This window comes from Mobula hypostoma, chromosome 2 (assembly GCF_963921235.1).
Source record: "Mobula hypostoma chromosome 2, sMobHyp1.1, whole genome shotgun sequence".
Taxonomy (NCBI): Eukaryota; Metazoa; Chordata; class Chondrichthyes; order Myliobatiformes; family Myliobatidae; genus Mobula; species Mobula hypostoma.
In genome coordinates, this window is record NC_086098.1 from 239,165,156 (window position 1) to 239,182,613 (window position 17,458).

The following is a 17,458-nucleotide window of genomic DNA, read 5'->3' on the forward strand; positions in this document are numbered from 1 at the left end:
CCCTCCCCCCCGAGATCTCTGTAATCCACCTTTCAGAGACCTGGCTCCTGTTGATCTCCCATTGGCGGCCACACCTTCAGCTGTCTGGGTCCCGAGCGCTGGAATTCCCCCTGTTACACCTCTGCTCTACCTCTGTCTCTCAGACACGCACAAAGTCAAATACATTTGCATAAACGCATGCATATATACACACACACACACACACGCACATGAACACACTGACACACACACACACACACACACACACACACACACACACACACAATCCTAATCTGCAGTAACAGCCCGTTAAGCAGCTCTGTTGTTCGGTCGGTTTTGGTTAAACCAATTTTCAGCTCTGGTCGTTGTCACTCCTCGTTAGCGCAGTGAGTGTGAGACGAGAAAACCATAGCAGGGAAACAAGTGCGAACCTCTAACGCCTTCGACAGCCTTGTCACTCGTGTCGCAACGATGAAGGAACACCAGCCCAGCCCATTCCACTGGCTGCGGCTCTGTCTCCGGCTTTGCAACGTTCCCTCATTCACAGTTACCGCAGAATGGAAAGCGTGCGGGGTGGGGTGCTTTGCTGATCCGTGCTTCAAGTTGTGGCGGGTGGAGATGAGATTCGGGATGCTGGTTAGGGGCAGGACGGGATGGGAAAACCACCTTTCCGCCGAAAAGTTAAACTGAGGTTGGATGTAAAACCTGGCATGGCTCATGCGGAATGCCGAAAAGAAAGAATTCTAATATGTGGGATCAGAGTCAGAATATGGGTACTAGCTCCCCAGAAACGAGGACATCTTCAAAGGGCAGTGCCTGAAAAAGGTTGTATCCATCATCAAGGACCCTCACCACCCAGGACATGTCGTCTGCTCATTGCTACCGGAGACAACTTCGCTCACCCCTTCCCTGAAATGTTCTCACAAACTATGGGCTCACGTTCAAGGGCTCTTCACCTCATGTTCTCAGTATTTATTGTTTATTTATTATTTTTATCTTTCTCTTTGTATTTGCAAAGTTTGCTGTCTTTTGCACACTGGTTCTGTGCCCTGTAGATGCGGCCTTTCATTGATTCTATTATAGTTACTGGATTTATTGAGTACACCAGCAAGACAATGAATCTCCGGGTTGTATATGGTGACATATATGCACTTTGATAATAAATTTTTGAACTTTGATGACACACACTTAGAGTGTTAGAAACAGCTTCTTCCTCTTCGCTATCATATTTCTGAAACGATCAAGTAGTGAGTTTACTACCTCACTATTTTGCTCGCTGTTTGCACTATTTTATTATCTATTCTTATTGTAACACATATATTATTGCAATCTACAGGAATTCTGCAGATGCTGGAAATTCAAGCAACACACATCAAAGTTGCTGGTGAACGCAGCAGGTCAGGCAGCATCTCTAGGAAGAGGTGCAGTCGACGTTTCAGGCCGAGACCCTCCGTTAGTCCTGACGAAGGGTCTCGGCCTGAAACGTCGACTGCACCTCTTCCTAGAGATGCTGCCTGGCCTGCTGCGTTCACCAGCAACTTTGATGTGTGTTGCTATTATTGCAATCTGTAGTTTGTTTTATTGTTTTGCTCTGTACTGCTGCCGCAAAACATTAAATGTCTCGACATTTGCCAGTGATAATAAACCTGATTCTGATTTGGACCCTGAATTCAGGAGTAGAGAGTCTGTTCTACCCTTCAATAATTTAATGGCCAATGTGGCTGTAATCTGAAGATTAGCTTTGTTTGCCACATGCACATTGAATCATACAACGAAATGTCTCATTTTGCGTCCAATCAGGTTGGCGAGGTATGTGCTGGGGGCAGCCCGCAAGTGTCGCCAGGCTTCCGGCGCCAACATAACGTGCCCACAACATACCAACCCTAACCCGTACATCCTTTGCGACGTGGGAGGAAACCGCAGCATGAGGAGGAAATCCATGCGAGAGAGACAGCAGCGGGAATTGAACCCCGATCTTGATTGAAAGTGTTGCGCGAACTGCTACACTACCATGTTTCTTTCCCCCTATACTGGTAACCTTTCAACCCTCACCCCTCCTGATGATCAAGAAGTGCTGGCTTGGAGATACCTGCTGCTACTATCCTTTGGAGGGAATGTCCTTAAACACTCAGCTCCCTCTCTGTTCTGTCTGGACTGGGGATATACCTTGCTGCCAGTGTGGTTCTGAGGTCCCAGGGCCAGGGTAGGGAATGCTTAGGGCAGGATATAAACAGAAGAGACTCTGCTGACGCCGGTAGTCCAGAGCGTTATCACACAGAATGCTGGAGGGACTGTACAGGTCAGGCAGAAATGAATAAATTGTCCATGTTTCGGGCTGAGACTGGAAAGGAAGGGGAAAGATACGGGAATAAAAAGGCCCGGGGGTGGGGGGACTGGCTGAAAAAGTGACAGGTGAAGCCAGGTGAGTGGGAAAGGTAAAGGGCTGGAGAGGAAGGAATCTGATGGGAGAGGAGAGTGGACCATAGGAGAAAGGGAAGGAGGAGGGGCACCAGGGGGAGGTGATAGGCAGGTGAGGAGATGAGGTGAAAGATCAGCGTGGGGAATGGAAGAAGGGGGAAAGGGGAGGGGATAAATTACCGGAAGGAGAAATGTTCATGCCATCAGGTTGGAGGCTGCCCGGACAGAATACGAGCGGTTGTTCCTCCAACCTGAGAGTGGCCTCATCGTGGCAGAAGAGGAGGCCGTGGACTGACCTGTCGGAACGGGAGTGGGGATAGGAATCAAAATGAATAGGGCAGGGTAGTTGGGAGAGTGGTAATGCCGGAGGAGAGACCTGAGACTCCCATTGCCATCCTGAATTCTGGATGGCGTGGAAGTGAAACATTCCCCGGGAGGGTGGTGCTTGGAGAACCATTTTCCCTGAGGTTTTCTGGCCGTGGTAATGCTTGAAGTTAGGGCTGCCTGCTTTGGGCGTTCAATCCGCTATGTTCAACTGCACATCTCCCTGAAAGCAGCCTGCAGAACGGCAGCACGGGGGCGTCGCCTGACCTCTGGAGTTGCTCCCGCATTTTGTGTGAGTGTGTGCCCTGGCTCATCTGTAGAATCTCTTCTTCAGTCAGAAGCACAATCAAGTTTAACGTTGCCCGCAAACGCTGTAAAATTTGTTGTTTTGCGGCAGCAGTGCATTGCAATGCATTATACTAAACTATAAATTACAGTAATAAATATATATAAAATAAAACTAGTGCTAAAAGAGAGGGCAAATACTGAGGAGGTGTCCATTCAGAAATCTGACGGCGGAGGGGGAGAAGCTGTTCCTGAGACATTGACTGTGTGTCTTCAGGCTCCTGTACCTCCTCCCTGATGGTGGCAATGAGAAGAGGACTTGCCCTGGGTGATGGGGGTTCCTCAGTGACGGATGTCGCTTCTCGAAGCATCGCCTTTTTGAAGGTGTCCCCGATGCTGGGGAGGCGAGTTCCCATGATGGAGCCGGCAGAGTTTACAACTCGCTGCAGATTTTTCCGTCGCGCTCTCTGCTCCTCTCCCTCCCGAAAACACTCCAGAACACCAGTTGCATTCGGGTGCTGAATGACACACAGATTCCTCCCTGACTTTTGTTTCCCTTTAAGAATTGATCGCCTCCGCGGAGTTCACAGCTCCCTCGCTGGTTCAGTCCATCTCATTCCTTGATCTTTTGCCAAATAACACGCCCTCCCCTTTAACTGGGAGAGGAATGGCTCGCTCCTCATCAGCATGTGGCTCTAGACGAGGGCCATGTGGTAAAAGGGATCTTGTAGACTTGGAATTAGACCGAGGAAGGCGAGTCAGTGTTTTGCTTAATCTCTTCTCCCAGTCCACTTTTATCCGAGGGAATTACTAAATTCTGACTCGAGGCGTTATCAAAACTGTGCAATCATGTACTGTGCGTACCCAGTACCTGGGGTTGGGAATAATTCCTTGATGTATCTCTGTAATGGCAAAACTGTAAGTATTAAGGCTTGTTTGACCACTTTCTTTGTATTGTGTCGTCTTTGTGCGCTGAATTCAGGGAGATTGTTTGAAACAGTTGTTCCCTTCAGTTATCGATCGCTTGTGCAGGAACTTTACGCTCTTATATGTTCGTACACTGCCTTTGTGTCTTTGATGTGCATATATATATATATTTAAATGTATTTTAATTTTGATCTGGGGTTTTCCAGCATCGCAGTATCTCCTGGCAGTTATTTCTGACAGGGTTTAACAATATTGTGTGATGCAGCGGCAGCAACACCGCATGCAGTTTTAAAACAAGTTATCTGTTTCGGAACTTTAAAGCAAATATCTGTTTCGGAACTTTTTGAGAAGCAGGACGGCATTTGCCGGGCTGTGGGAGAGAGAAGCTTGGCGGTCGTTTGTTTCAAAAGAAGAAGAAAAAAGTTTTGATGAAGTTCCCGTCCCCGTTTCTTGATGTGAGATGTAGGTTTGGCATTTGTGCTCGGTGCCACCGTTGAAAGATGAACAAACACAATCGAGGAGCGAAACGTGGGATTCTCAAATGAAAGGCCGCTCGAAAACAGGGTCTGATCTATGAAGCTGTTTTCTTCGACCTTCCCCTCATGTTCTCTGGGGGAGAAAAGGAGGCGAGTCGTGTTGAGAACTACGTGGGGATTGATTTTGAGAAAATATATAAATGTTTGTACTGTGTTTCTGACACCGATGGACTGACGCACTCACCCGCTCTCACGTTTCCACTCCTGCATGTCGCTCTCTCCCACTTTGTATTCCGGATCTGCCTGGCTCTTACTTTATATCTCCTTCTCCAGTTTCTCTCTCTCATTGTGTCTTTCTCTCTCTCTCAGTATGTTTTTTTTTCTCTCTCATTATGTTTCTGTCTCTCTCATGTCTTTCTCTCTCTCGCTCGCTTTGTTTCTCTCACTCAGTGTGTCTTTCTCTAACTTCCCCACTGTCTCTCTCTTCCAACCTTGTGTCTCTCTCTCCTCCTCCCACTTTATCTCTTTCTCCTACTCTCTCTCTCTCTCCCACTTTGTCTCTGATTACAGTGAGAGACATCAAGAAATCTGTTGATTGTTGAAATATTATCAACTGGACAGATAATCCGAACCGTTCTCTGCCATCCCTGCCCACACCCCGTCCTGTGCTGTATTCTGACTGGGGTGTTAGAAGGCCAACATGGGTGAAATTCCCTCAGGTTGTCAGCTCTTAGATATTCTGACTGTGGTGTTGGTTAGGAGGCTAATATAGTGAAGTTCCCTTATATTCTAGTAGAGGCCCCTCCCTTCCCATCCCATCCCCTCCAGCGCACCCGCCTTATCGGAGATCGCTGATCTTCTTCAGCCCAGTTGTGTAATGGACATTTTTTCTCCCTTGACACATCACGTTGTCATGGGAGTGAGTATTGATCATTACTGGGCCTCAGTCTTCTGTCAACTGCTCTGTTGCAATCACGATTAAGCAGCCTGGTCAACGGGCCAAAGTTAGATATTATAAACACAAAGGATTTTCTACAGACGCTGGCAATATAGAACACATATAGCAACACATACAGAACGCTGGAGGAACTCAGCAGGCCAGGCAGCATCTATAGAGGGGAGTAAACGGTCGACGTTTGGGGCCGAGACACTTCATCAGGACTCGAAAGGAAGGGGGAAGATGGGGAGGGGGGAGGACTGTAAGCTGGCAGGTGATAGGTGAGCAGGTGAGTGGGGAGAGGGGATGAAGTGAGAAACTGGCAGGTGATAGATGACCAGGTGGGTGAGGAGAGGGGATGAAGTGAGAAGCTGGGAGGTGATAGGTGACCAGGTGGGTGGGGAGAGGGGATGAAGTGAGAAGCTGGCAGGTGATAGGTGAGCAGGTGGGTGGGGAGAGGGGATGAAGTGAGAAACTGGCAGGTGATAGGTGACCAGGTGGGTGGGCAGAGGGGATGAAGTGAGAAGCTGGCAGGTGATAGATGAGACCAGGTGGGTGAGGAGAGGGGATGAAGTGAGAAGCTGGGAGGCGATAGGTGACCAGGTGAGTGGGGAGAGGGGATGAAGTGAGAAGCTGGCAGGTGATAGGTGACCAGGTGGGTGGGCAGAGGGGATGAAGTGAGAAGCTGGGAGGTGATAGATGAGACCAGGTGGGTGAGGAGAGGGGATGAAGTGAGAAGCTGGGAGGCGATAGGTGACCAGGTGAGTGGGGAGAGGGGATGAAATGAGAAGCTGGCAGGTGATAGGTGAACAGGTGGGTGGAGAGAGGGGATGAAGTGAGAAGCTGGCAGGTGATGGGTGACCAGGTGGGTGGGGAGAGGGGATGAAGTGAGAAGCTGGGAGGTGATAGGTGAGCAGGTGGGTGGGGAGAGGGGATGAAGTGAGAAGCTGGGAGGCGATAGGTGACCAGGTGGGTGGGGAGAGGGGATGAAGTGAGAAGCTGGCAGGTGATAGGTGACCAGGTGGGTGGGGAGAGGGGATGAAGTGAGAAGCTGGCAGGTGATAGGTGAGCAGGTGGGTGAGGAGAGGGGATGAAGTGAGAAGCTGGCAGGTGATAGGTGAGCAGGTGGGTGGGGAGAGGGGATGAAGTGAGAAGCTGGCAGGTGATAGGTGAGACCAGGTGGCTAGGGAGAGAGGATGAAGTGAGAAGCTGGGAGGTGATAGGTGACCAGGTAGTGGGGAGAGGGGATGAAGTGAGAAACTGGCAGGTGATGGGTAAGCAGGTGGGTGGGCAGAGGGGATGAAGTGAGAAGCCGGGAGGTGATAGGTGAGCAGGTGGGTGGGGAGAGGGGATGAAATGAGAAGCTGGGAGGTGATAGGTGAGACCAGGTGGGTGAGGAGAGGGGATGAAGTGAGAAGCTGGGAGGTGATAGGTGACCAGGTGGGTGGGCAGAGGGGATGAAGTGAGAAGCTGGGAGGTGATAGGTGAGACCAGGTGGGTGGGCAGAGGGGATGAAGTGAGAAGCTGGGAGGTGATAGGTGACCAGGTGGGTGGGCAGAGGGGATGAAGTGAGAAGCTGGGAGGTGATAGGTGAGCAGGTGGGTGGGGAGAGGGGATGAAGTGAGAAGCTGGGAGGTGATAGGTGACCAGGTGGGTGGGGAGAGAGGATGAAGTGAGAAGTTGGGAGGTGATAGGTGGAAGAAGCAAAGGTTGAAGAAGAAGAAGGAAGCTGACAGGAGACTGCACTTTGGAAAAGAAAGGAATGAAGAGGGGATCGTGTGGGAGATGATGGGTAGGTGAGGGGAAGGGAAGGAGTGAGAGGAGAGCCAGAAAGGGGAATGGAAAAAGAGAGGAGGGAGGGGGAGAAAATACCAGAAGTTAAGAGAAATGTATTTAAGACCTATTAAAATCTGCCTATTAAAACTTATTGGCGCATGATGTGAGATGGAGTCTGCATTTTTCCCCTTTCTCTCTCCTGTTCCCATCTCCCATCATGACGTTTTTAAAAGAATGAAAACTGTGTGGGTTTCTTGGCCCAGAACATCGACTGTACTTTTTTCCATAGGTGCTGCCTGGCTTGCTGAGTTCCTCCAGCATTTTATGTGTGTTGTGTGGGTTTCTGCAAAATTGACTTTGACACCGAGTCGGATTGCTGATTGACTGGAGAGATTTCAAGATTTGTTTATTTATCATGTGTACCAAATTGCTTCGCTTTAAATTTTATTTTTTTTTACTTGCATTAATCTCCCTGCTTTTCCCCTTTGATCAGACCATTGAGCAAGATTCAAGATTCAAGATTGTTTAATGTCATTTCCAGTACACGAGTGTACACAAGAGAATGAAATAATTGTTACTCCAGATCCGAGGCAGCACAGACATGCAAAAGAAAAAGAAGATAATAATTATAAAAACACAATAAATATAAGATTGTTTATACACATAGATTGATTCTATGTCCTTAAGGTGACTCCACGCTGTGTATAAGGTGACTGACAGGAAATAACAAAGTAGTGGTGGAAATAGTATAGTGATGCTAGAAAGTTTGTGAACCCTGTACAATTTTCTCTATTTCTACATAAATGTGACCTAAAATATGATCAGATCTTCATGTAAGTCCTAAAACTAGATAGAGTGAACTCAATTAAATAAAGAACACAAATACATTATACTTGTTCATTATTTATTGAGAATGATTATCCAATGTGACATGTATTTGCTGGAAAAAGTATGTGAACCTCTGGGCTAATGCCTTCAACAAAAGCTATTTAGAGTCAGGCATTCCAATCAATGAGATGAGATTGGAGGTGTGGGTTGTAGAGGTGCCCTGCCCAATAAAAAAGACACACAAAGTCAGGTTACTCACAGAGCCTGCTCTTCTCAAGAAAGATCTATTGATGTGCACCGTGCCTCAATAGAAACAACTTTCAGAGGACCTTAGAAGAAGAATTGCAGAGATGCATGAAGCTGAAAAATGTTAGAAAAGCATTTCTAAAGACCTGAGGGTTCACCAAGTCCGCAGGAAGAGAAGTTGTCCACAAATGGAGGAAACTTCTCCCGCGGAGTGGGCGTCCTGCAAAGATCATGCCAAGAGTACAATGTGCAACGCTGAATGAGGTGAAAAAGAACCCAAGGGTAACAGCAAAAGACCTGCAGAAATATCCAGTACTTGCTAAAGTCTGTTCCTGTGTCCACTATAAGAAAAACACTGAACAGGAATGGTGTTCATGGAAGGACACCACGGAGGAAACCTCTGCTCTCCAAAAAAATATTGCTGCACGTCTCCAGTTTGCAAAAGACCACCTGGATGTTCAACAATGCTTCTGGGACAATGCTCTGTGGACAGATGAGACAAAAGTTGAACTTTTTGCCAGAAATGCACACCACTATGTTTGGAGGGGAAAAGAGCACTGCACAGCAACACCAAAACCTCATCCCAACTGTACATCATGGTGGAAGGAGCATCACGGTTTGGGCTGCTTTGCTGACTCAGGGCCTGGACAACTTGCAATTGTTAAGGGAAAATCAATTCAAAATTTTATCAAGACACTTTACAGGAAAATGTCAGGGTAGTGTTCCGTCATTTGAAGCTTAATAGAAGTTCGGTACTGCAACAAGACAATGATCCAAAACATAAGAGTAAATCAACAACAGAAAGGTTTAAAAAGAAGACAATTTTTTTGGAATGGTTGAGTCAAGGTCCTGACCTTAATCCTATAGAAATGTTATGGAAGGACCTGCAGTAAGCAGTTCAGGCAAGGAAGCCCACCAAGTTGAAACAGTTTTGTAAGGAGAAATGGCCTAAAATTCCTCCAAGCCGATGTGCAGGACTGATCAACTGTTAACGGAAATGTTTGGTTGAAGTTATTGCTGTATAAAGGGGTCACATCAGTTACTGAAAGCAAAGGTTCACATACATTTTCCAAGAAATACACGTAATATTGAATAATTTTGTCAATAAATAAATCAACAAGTAGAATGTTTTTGTGTTACTTATTTAATTAGGTTCTCTTTATCTAGTTTTAGTACGTGCGTGAAGATCTGATCACATTTTAGGTAATACTTATGCAGAAATAGAGAGCATTCTACAGTTCACAAACTTTCTAACACCACTGTAGGTGGAGGTATTGATCAGCCTTACTTCTTGGGGAAAATAACTGTTGTTGAGCAAGGACCAGATTCATTCCCTTTGACCCCCTAATCCCCTCCCCTTTCTCTCCAACCCATACTGTTCACACTCGGCTTGTGATGGAATGTGGCTTTAAAGGGTTTTTTTTGAGATGAATGGTTGCATGCAATAATTCTGTCTTCAGGAAATATCTTTACCTTGGGGAGGTGGGGTGATATTACTGGATAGGTTTTTTATTGGTTTTACATTGGGACGAGAGCTGTGGAATAGCATCTTCTTTATTGGGAAATGGAAGGTTCTACTACGGGTAGTCAAAACTGCCCAACACATCACTGGCACCAGCCACCCGTCTTCAAGGACATATGTAGAGAAAGGTGGCAGAAAAGGGCCAGTAACATCATGAAGGATCCCACTCACCCTACTCATGGACTGTTTGCCCTACACCCAACGGGGAGGAGGCTACAAACATCCATGCCAGGACCACCAGACTCAAGAACAGTGGTCATGGTGTGGAGGTTATGTAGCCTCCTCCCTGATGGGAATGGGACAAACAGACTACAAACCTCCATGATGTTACTGGCACTTTTCAATATGCATGTCCTTGCATCTCAAATTCAAGTTCAACTTTATTCTCATCTCACTGCACATATATACAACCAAAATATTCCTCTGGACCACGGTGAACTGACAAAATATATATCACACAGAGCACATAAGCCAAAATATTACCATGAATAAGTTAATAAAATATAATTGAAAATGCATGTGAATTGAGTAGCACAGGTAAACAGCACACTGTCCTAGTGATGAGACATTAGTGGTGGCAGGGTATTCATTAGTCTCACAGCCTGAGGGAAGAAGCTGTTACCAAGTCTGGCAGTCCCAGTCCTGATGTTCCTGTACCTCCCTCCTGATGGTAGTGGGTCAAAGAGATTATGGGATGGGTGATAGGGATCTCCAATGATGTTTCTGCACCCTTCCTATACAACGCTCCTGGTAAATGTCACAAATAGGGAATATCTTAATCTCTTGCATGGTAGTGGGTCAAAGAAAATGGAGGTGAGGAAGAACTTCTTTAGGTAGAGCGTGGTGAATCTGTGGAATTTGTTGCCACAGACAGCCATGGAGGCCAAGTCATTGGATACATTTAATGTAGAAGGTTGATAGACTCTTGATTGGCCAGGCTATGAAAGGAAATGGGGAGAAGGCAGAAGATTGGGGCTGAGAGGGAAAATGGATCAGCCATGATGAAGTGACAGAGCAGACTCAATGGGCCAAATGGCCCAATTCTGCTCCTATGTCTTCTGGTCTTGTTGTGGGATGGGTAGTAGGGATCTCTAACAATGCTTGGGCCCTTCGTCTACAACATCCCCGGTAAATGTCACAGATAGGGAGGATATTTATCATGAATTCATGATCTCCCAATCTCCCTCATTATGGTCCTTGCACTCGACTTGTCTGCCTACATTGCACTCTCTCTGTAACTGTGGCACTCGATTCAGCGTTCTGTACTACCTTGAGGTACACGTCTATATGTACATATGTCTGGAATTTCATTGCATCTTTGTCCGTGTGACAGTAATAAACCAATTACCCATACTGAGGGACTGCTGAGCTCTTGGGGTCTTGTCATTCAGTTGAGGCTCCTTCCACTCCCTTAAATTCAAGGTTCAAAGTAAGTTTATTGTCAAAGTCTGCATACAGACCGTATACAACCCTGAGATTCACCTTTTTGCAGGCATTCACAATAAATTCATGAAGTATGAAATCAATGAAGGACTGCACTCAACAACCTACTGTGCAAATACAAAACGAGAAGAAAAGAAAATAGTAACAATAAATAAGTAATAGACATCGAGAACACAGATGAAGAGTCATTGAAAGTTAGTGCATTTTTAGTGGGAACAGTTCAGTGATGGGTGAGTGAAGTTATCTCCTCTGGTTCAGGAGCCCGATGGTTTAAGAGGTAATAACTGGTCCCGATCCTGGTGGTGTGGGTCCTGAGGCTCCTGTACCTCCTTCCTGATGTCAGCTGTGAGAAGAGAACGTGGCTTGAATGGTGGGGGTCTTTGATGATGGATGCTGCTCTCTCACAACAGGGCTCCGTGTAGATGTGCTCAGAGGCAGATAGGGCTTTACCCGTGATGGACTGAGAAAGACCCCCGGTCACAGTCATAAACCAGGGCAGAGGAGTTTACTCTGGTGATCCGGGGCTGATAATTGTCACTGCACCATCAGGATCTTTACCGCCTCGCCTCGTGTGGGAGCTTGCTGTGCGCAAATTGGCTCCATCTCCCCTCTATTACACTTCAAAGGTATCTTGTTGGCAGCAAGAGAGCTTTGAGGAATTCTCAAAGGGACATGAAAGCAGCTGTAAAGTGTTTTTTTATGTAAATTGCTTCAATTGGCAAATTGTCAGATGTGGGTCTGAGTTAAACATGGTTCACGGTCGGATCCCAGATGGTCCGAGGAACATAGAACATTGAACATAGCACATTACAGCACTGTATTGGCCCTACTAGAGTATTTAAGCTATGTATGTGTATAAGCAAGTTTTATGTATACAGTGGCATGCAAAAGTTTGGGCAGCCCTAGTCAAAATTTCTGTTACTGTGAAATAGTTAAGTGAGTAGAAGATCAACTAATCTCTAAAAGTCATAAAGTTAAAGATGAAACATTCTTTTCAACATTTTAAGCAAGATTGGTGTATTATTTTTGTTTTGTACAATTTTAGAGTGGAAAAAAGGAAAGGAGCACTATGTAAAAGTTTGGGAACCCCAAGAGATTTGAGCTCTCAGATAACTTTTACCAAGGTCTCAGACCTTAATTAGCTTGTTAGGGCTATGACTTGTTCACAGTCATTGTTAGGAAAGGCCAGGTGATGCAAATTTCAAAGCTTTAGAAATACCCTGACTCCTCAAACCTTGTCCCAACAATCAGCTGCCATGAGCTCCTCTAAGTAGCTGCCTAGCACTCTGAAAATTAAAATAAGTGATGCCCAGGAGAAGGCTATAAGAAGATAGCAAAGTATTTTCAGGTAGCCGTTTCCTCAGTTTGTAATGTAATTAAGAAATGGCAGTTAACAGGAACGGTGGAGGTCAAGTTAAGGTCTGGGAGACCAAGGAAACTTTTCGAGAGAACTGCTTGTAGGATTGCTAGAAAGGCAAATCATAACCCCCGTTTGACTGCAAAAGACCCTCAGGAAGATTTAGCAGACTCTGGAGTGGTGGTGCACTGTTCTACTGTGCAGTGACATCTGCACAAATATGACCTTCATGGAAGAGTCATCAGAAGAAAACCTTTCCTGCATCCTCACCACAAAATTCAGCGTCAGAAGTTTTCAAAGGAACATCTAAACAAGCCTGATGCATTTTGGAAACAAGTCCAGTAGAATGATGAAGTTAAAATAGAACTTTTTGGCCGCAATGAACAAACGTATGTTTGGAGTAAAAACAGTGCAGAATTTCATGAGAGTAACACCTTTCCAACTGTTAAGCACAGGGGTGGATCGATCATGCTTTGGGCTTGTGTTGCAGCCAGTGGCACGGGGAACATTTCACTGGTAGAGGGAAGAATGAATTCAATTAAATACCAGCAAATTCTGGAAGCAAACGTCACACAGTCTGTAAAAAAAAGCTGAAGATGTAAAGAGGATGGCTTCTACAACAGGATAATGATCCTAAACACACCTCAAAATCCACAATGGACTACCTCAAGAGGCGCAAGCTGAAGGTTTTGCCATGGCCCTCACAGTCCCCCAACCTAAACATCATCGAGAATCTGTGGATAGACCTCAAAAGAGCAGTGCATGCAAGACAGCCCAAGAATCTCACAGAACTAGAAGCCTTTTGCAAGGAAGAATGGGTGAAAATCCCCCAAACAAGAACTGAAAGACTCTTTGCTGGCTACAGAAAACATTTATAAGCTGTGATACTTGCCAAAGAGGGTGTTACTAAATACTGACCAAGCAGGGTGCCCAAACTTTTGCTTCAGGCCCTTTTCCTTTTTTGTTATTTTGAAACTGTAAAAGATGGAAATAAAAAAGTAATCTTGCTTAAAATATTAAAGAAATGTGTCATCTTTAACTTTATACCTTTTGGAAATCAGGTCATTTTTACTCACTTAGCTATTCACAGTAACAGAAATTTTGACCAGGGGCACCCAAACCTTTGCATGCCACTGTATATGAACGTACTCAACAGTTATTTGTACATGGTGTTTTATAGAATCCCTTTTAAAATATATTTATTGTGTTTTTTTTACTGCTTTTTTATGTTACATCAGATTTGGAATAACAGTCATTTGATTTTCCTTTAAACTTGTGTATTGAAACATAGAAACATAGAAAATAGGTGCAGGAGTAGGCCATTCGGCCCTTCGAGCCTGCACCACCATTTATTATGATCATGGCTGATCATCCAACTCAGAACCCAGCCCCAGCCTTCCCTCCATACCCCCTGATCCCCGTAGCCACAAGGGCCATATCTAACTCCCTCTTAAGTATAGCCAATGAACTGGCCTCAACTGTTTCCTGTGGCAGAGAATTCCACAGATTCCCCACTCTCCGTGTGAAGAAGTTTTTCCTCATCTTGGTCCTAAAAGGCTTCCCCTTTATCCTCAAACTGTGACCCCTCGTTCTGGACTTCCCCAACATTGGGAACGATCTTCCTGCATCTAGCCTGTCCAATCCCTTTAGAATTTTATACATTTCAATAAGATCCCCCCTCAATCTTCTAAATTCCAGCGAGTATAAGCCTAGTCGATCCAGTCTTTCATCATATGAAAGTCCTGCCATCCCAGGAATCAATCTGGTGAACCTTCTTTGTACTCCCTCTATGGCAAGAATGTCTTTCCTCAGATTAGGGGACCAAAACTGCACACAATACTCCAGGTGTGGTCTCACCAAGGCCTTGTACAACTGCAGTAGTACCTCCCCGCTCCTGTACTCGAATCCTCTTGCTATGAATGCCAGCATACCATTCGCCTTTTTCACTGCCTGCAATAAACAATAAAGAATCTTGAATTTTCGGTCAATGATGTTGAGCCTACTGTAAGGACAATCTAACCCTTTCCTCCCGCACAGGCCTCCATTTTTCTATCATCCATGTGCCTATCTAAGAGTTTCTTAAATGTCCCTAATGTATCTGCCACGATCTCTGGCATCACATTCTGTGCTTAAAAAAACCCCCTAGTTCTGACATCCCTCCTAAACTCTCCTCCAACCACCTTAAAGTTATGCCCCTTTGTATTAGCGATTTCCACCATTGACTCTCCGCACAATATGGTGAATATATATGTTACGTACTTTGATAGTAAATTTACTTTAAACTTTATCATCTTATACACCTCTATCAAGTCACCTCTTGTCCTCCTTTGCCCCAAAGAGAAAAGCCCTAGCTCATTCAACTTTTCCTCATAAGACAGGCTTTTCAGTCCGGGCAGCATCCTGGTAAATCTCTTCTGGATCCTCTTTAAAGTTTCCACATCCGTCCTATAGTGACCAGAACTGAACACAGTGTGGTCTAGAGTTTTATAGAGCTGCAATAATACCTTGCGGCTCCTGAATCCAATTTCCCGACTAATTCTTAACCACCTTATCAATTTACATGGCAATTTAGAGAGATTAGGGGAGAGGGATGGATTCCCGTTTACTGTCACGTGTTTACCCTTTGGATCTCTGCATGCAGAGGAGATCCACCAGGGTGCCTGGATTAGAGTATTAGATTAGATAATGAGGACACACAGTCCTCTTTTATTGTCATTTAGTAATGCATGCATTAAGAAATGATACAATGTTTCTCTGTTATGGGAATAATGAAAGTGTGGAGCGGTCTGTATCACACTTTGCTATCAGGTGTGGGTAAGCGTGCCCGACAAGGGTCACCAGTTGGGAAAAACGCAGATGGTAACCCCCAACAACATGTTAGTGCAAAGGGGTTTTATTTAGTGCCAGGAGGAAAAAGTTCAAAAGCTGCCCAAAAGATGTGAAGAAAAAAAAATTACAAGTAAATAAATGAAAAATAAACATTTATGTACAAACCTGCTTTCTCACTTTGTCCTTAACTTTCCAATAATAACTATTCACCCACTATCAAATCCAACCTCCATAATTCCCTAGCAAAGCCAGACTGAGCATTTAAATCTGCCTCCGCCTGGCCTAGAAGGACCAGGAAATTCCACTGTCGGTCGGGCGGGGTGGGGGGGGGGCATAATCACATGACCAGACCATAATAATTATTTCAGACGCAGAAATGGAAAATTTTAAACAGGGATTCGAACATCCTACAGTCTTATTCCACAACAAGTACCTCAGTTAAACCTATAGATCAGTGTCCACAAGTCAGGTGAATATAGAAGAATAATGCCTGTCCGTGGTGTTGTCTGTGTTGGGAGTAGTGTTCCTGCTCCCACTAACCCAGGCATCATCCTCGGATGCTCCCAACTGTCCCTCAGGTCATTTGCTGCCTACAAACCGATGTGATGGTGTGACTGAAACTGTTTGGAAAGCCTGTGTCTAGAATCCTTATTTTTATGGGTTATAAACCCGTAGAGCACGGTAACTGGAGGGATTGTTTTGATTAGCCAAGCTAGCGATTGTTTTACCATTGGAGTGTGTAAATGGTGAACTCTTAAGAACCACAGGACGGGAGGGCGAAGGGTGTGAACTACTGGGGAAGCTAGACCAGGGACAGAATGGGGAGGAGAGACTAACCAGGCAAAGGGACAAGGTTAGCGGGAGAATTAGCATTGCCAACCCATTCTCTCCCAGTATGAACATCAATTCCTCTAACGTCCAGTAATTTCTCCCCTCTTCCCCTTCTCTCTTTCCCCATTCCTCATTCTGGTTTACCTCTCACCTCTTCTCTCCCTTCTGCTCACCTTCCCATCACATCTGGTTCCCCTCCTCTTGTCCCTCACATCTGGTTCCCCTCCCCCTTCCCTTTCTCCCATGGTCCACTGTCCCCCCCAATCAGATTCTTCTTCTTTGGCCCTTCACTTTTCCACCTATCACCTCCCAGCTTCTCACTTCATCCCATTCACCCTCACCTATCACCAGCCAGTTTGCACTCCTAACCTACCCCAACCTCCCACCTTCTAATCTGACTTCCTCCCCCTTCATTTCCCGCCCTGGTGAAGGGCCTCGGCCTGAAACATCAATTGTTTCTGGCTCTCTATAGATGTTGAGTTCCCTCAGCATTTGGTACGTTGCTCTGGATGGGTTTGTCTTCCATACAGTGGAGGAGGCCGAGAGATGACCTCACAGAAAGATGAAACTACGAGGGAGATGTATAGTAAAAATCTTTTTTATTCCCGTGTGCCCAAGACGAGGCCAGAAGTTTGAGGTGAGAGGTAGGTAGGAGGTTTAGAGGTGATTGGAGGGAATTTTCTAAACTCCTCAAGTGGAGATGATCTCACAGATCAACATAAAGCTATGAGGGAGAAGAATAGTGAAAGTATCCTTTTCTCTTGATGGGTGAGTCCAAGATGAGGACAGAGGTTTAAGATGAAAGGTAGGAGATTAAGAGGTGATCAAAGGCACATTTTCTATCCCCTTCCCAGGAGGTTTGTTGAGGGTGTAGTGGAGGGGAGGGAAAGACTCGCATTAAGAAGCACCTGGGCAAATGTCACGTGAACTGCCAAAGCAAAGTGGCCTTTAGATCTCTTTATAGTAGTTATTTGGCCAGTATGGATGTGAGCGGAAGGGAATGTACATCTCTGAGGACCTATCCTGGCCCCAACTTATCGATGCAATTTCAAAGAAGGCACAGCAGCAGCTATATTTCATTAGAAGTTTGAGGTGATTTGGTATGTCACCAAAGTCTCTTGCAAATTTTTACAGATGTACTGCAGAGAGCATTCTAACTGGCTACATCACTGTCTGGTATGGAAAGGTCACTGCACAGCATCAGAAGAAGCTGCAGATAGTCTTTTAGTTATTATATAATAACAAATTTTACGACATATGACAGTGATATTAAAGCTGAT

The 17,458-nt window shown here is 45.5% G+C and overlaps 1 protein-coding gene across 2 annotated transcripts in view; it reads left to right on the forward strand.

Moving 5' to 3' along the window:
• Nucleotides 1–3,683: 3,683 nt before the first annotated feature.
• Nucleotides 3,684–17,458, forward strand: part of LOC134342970 (transcription factor 12-like) — a 177,405-nt gene continuing 163,630 nt past the window's right edge. For both annotated transcript variants that reach the window (XM_063041721.1, XM_063041722.1), the window contains exon 1: nt 3,684–3,924. In XM_063041721.1, coding sequence (XP_062897791.1) covers nt 3,856–3,924 — 69 coding nt within the window. In that variant the 5' untranslated portion in view covers nt 3,684–3,855. The remainder of the gene's footprint in view (nt 3,925–17,458) is intronic.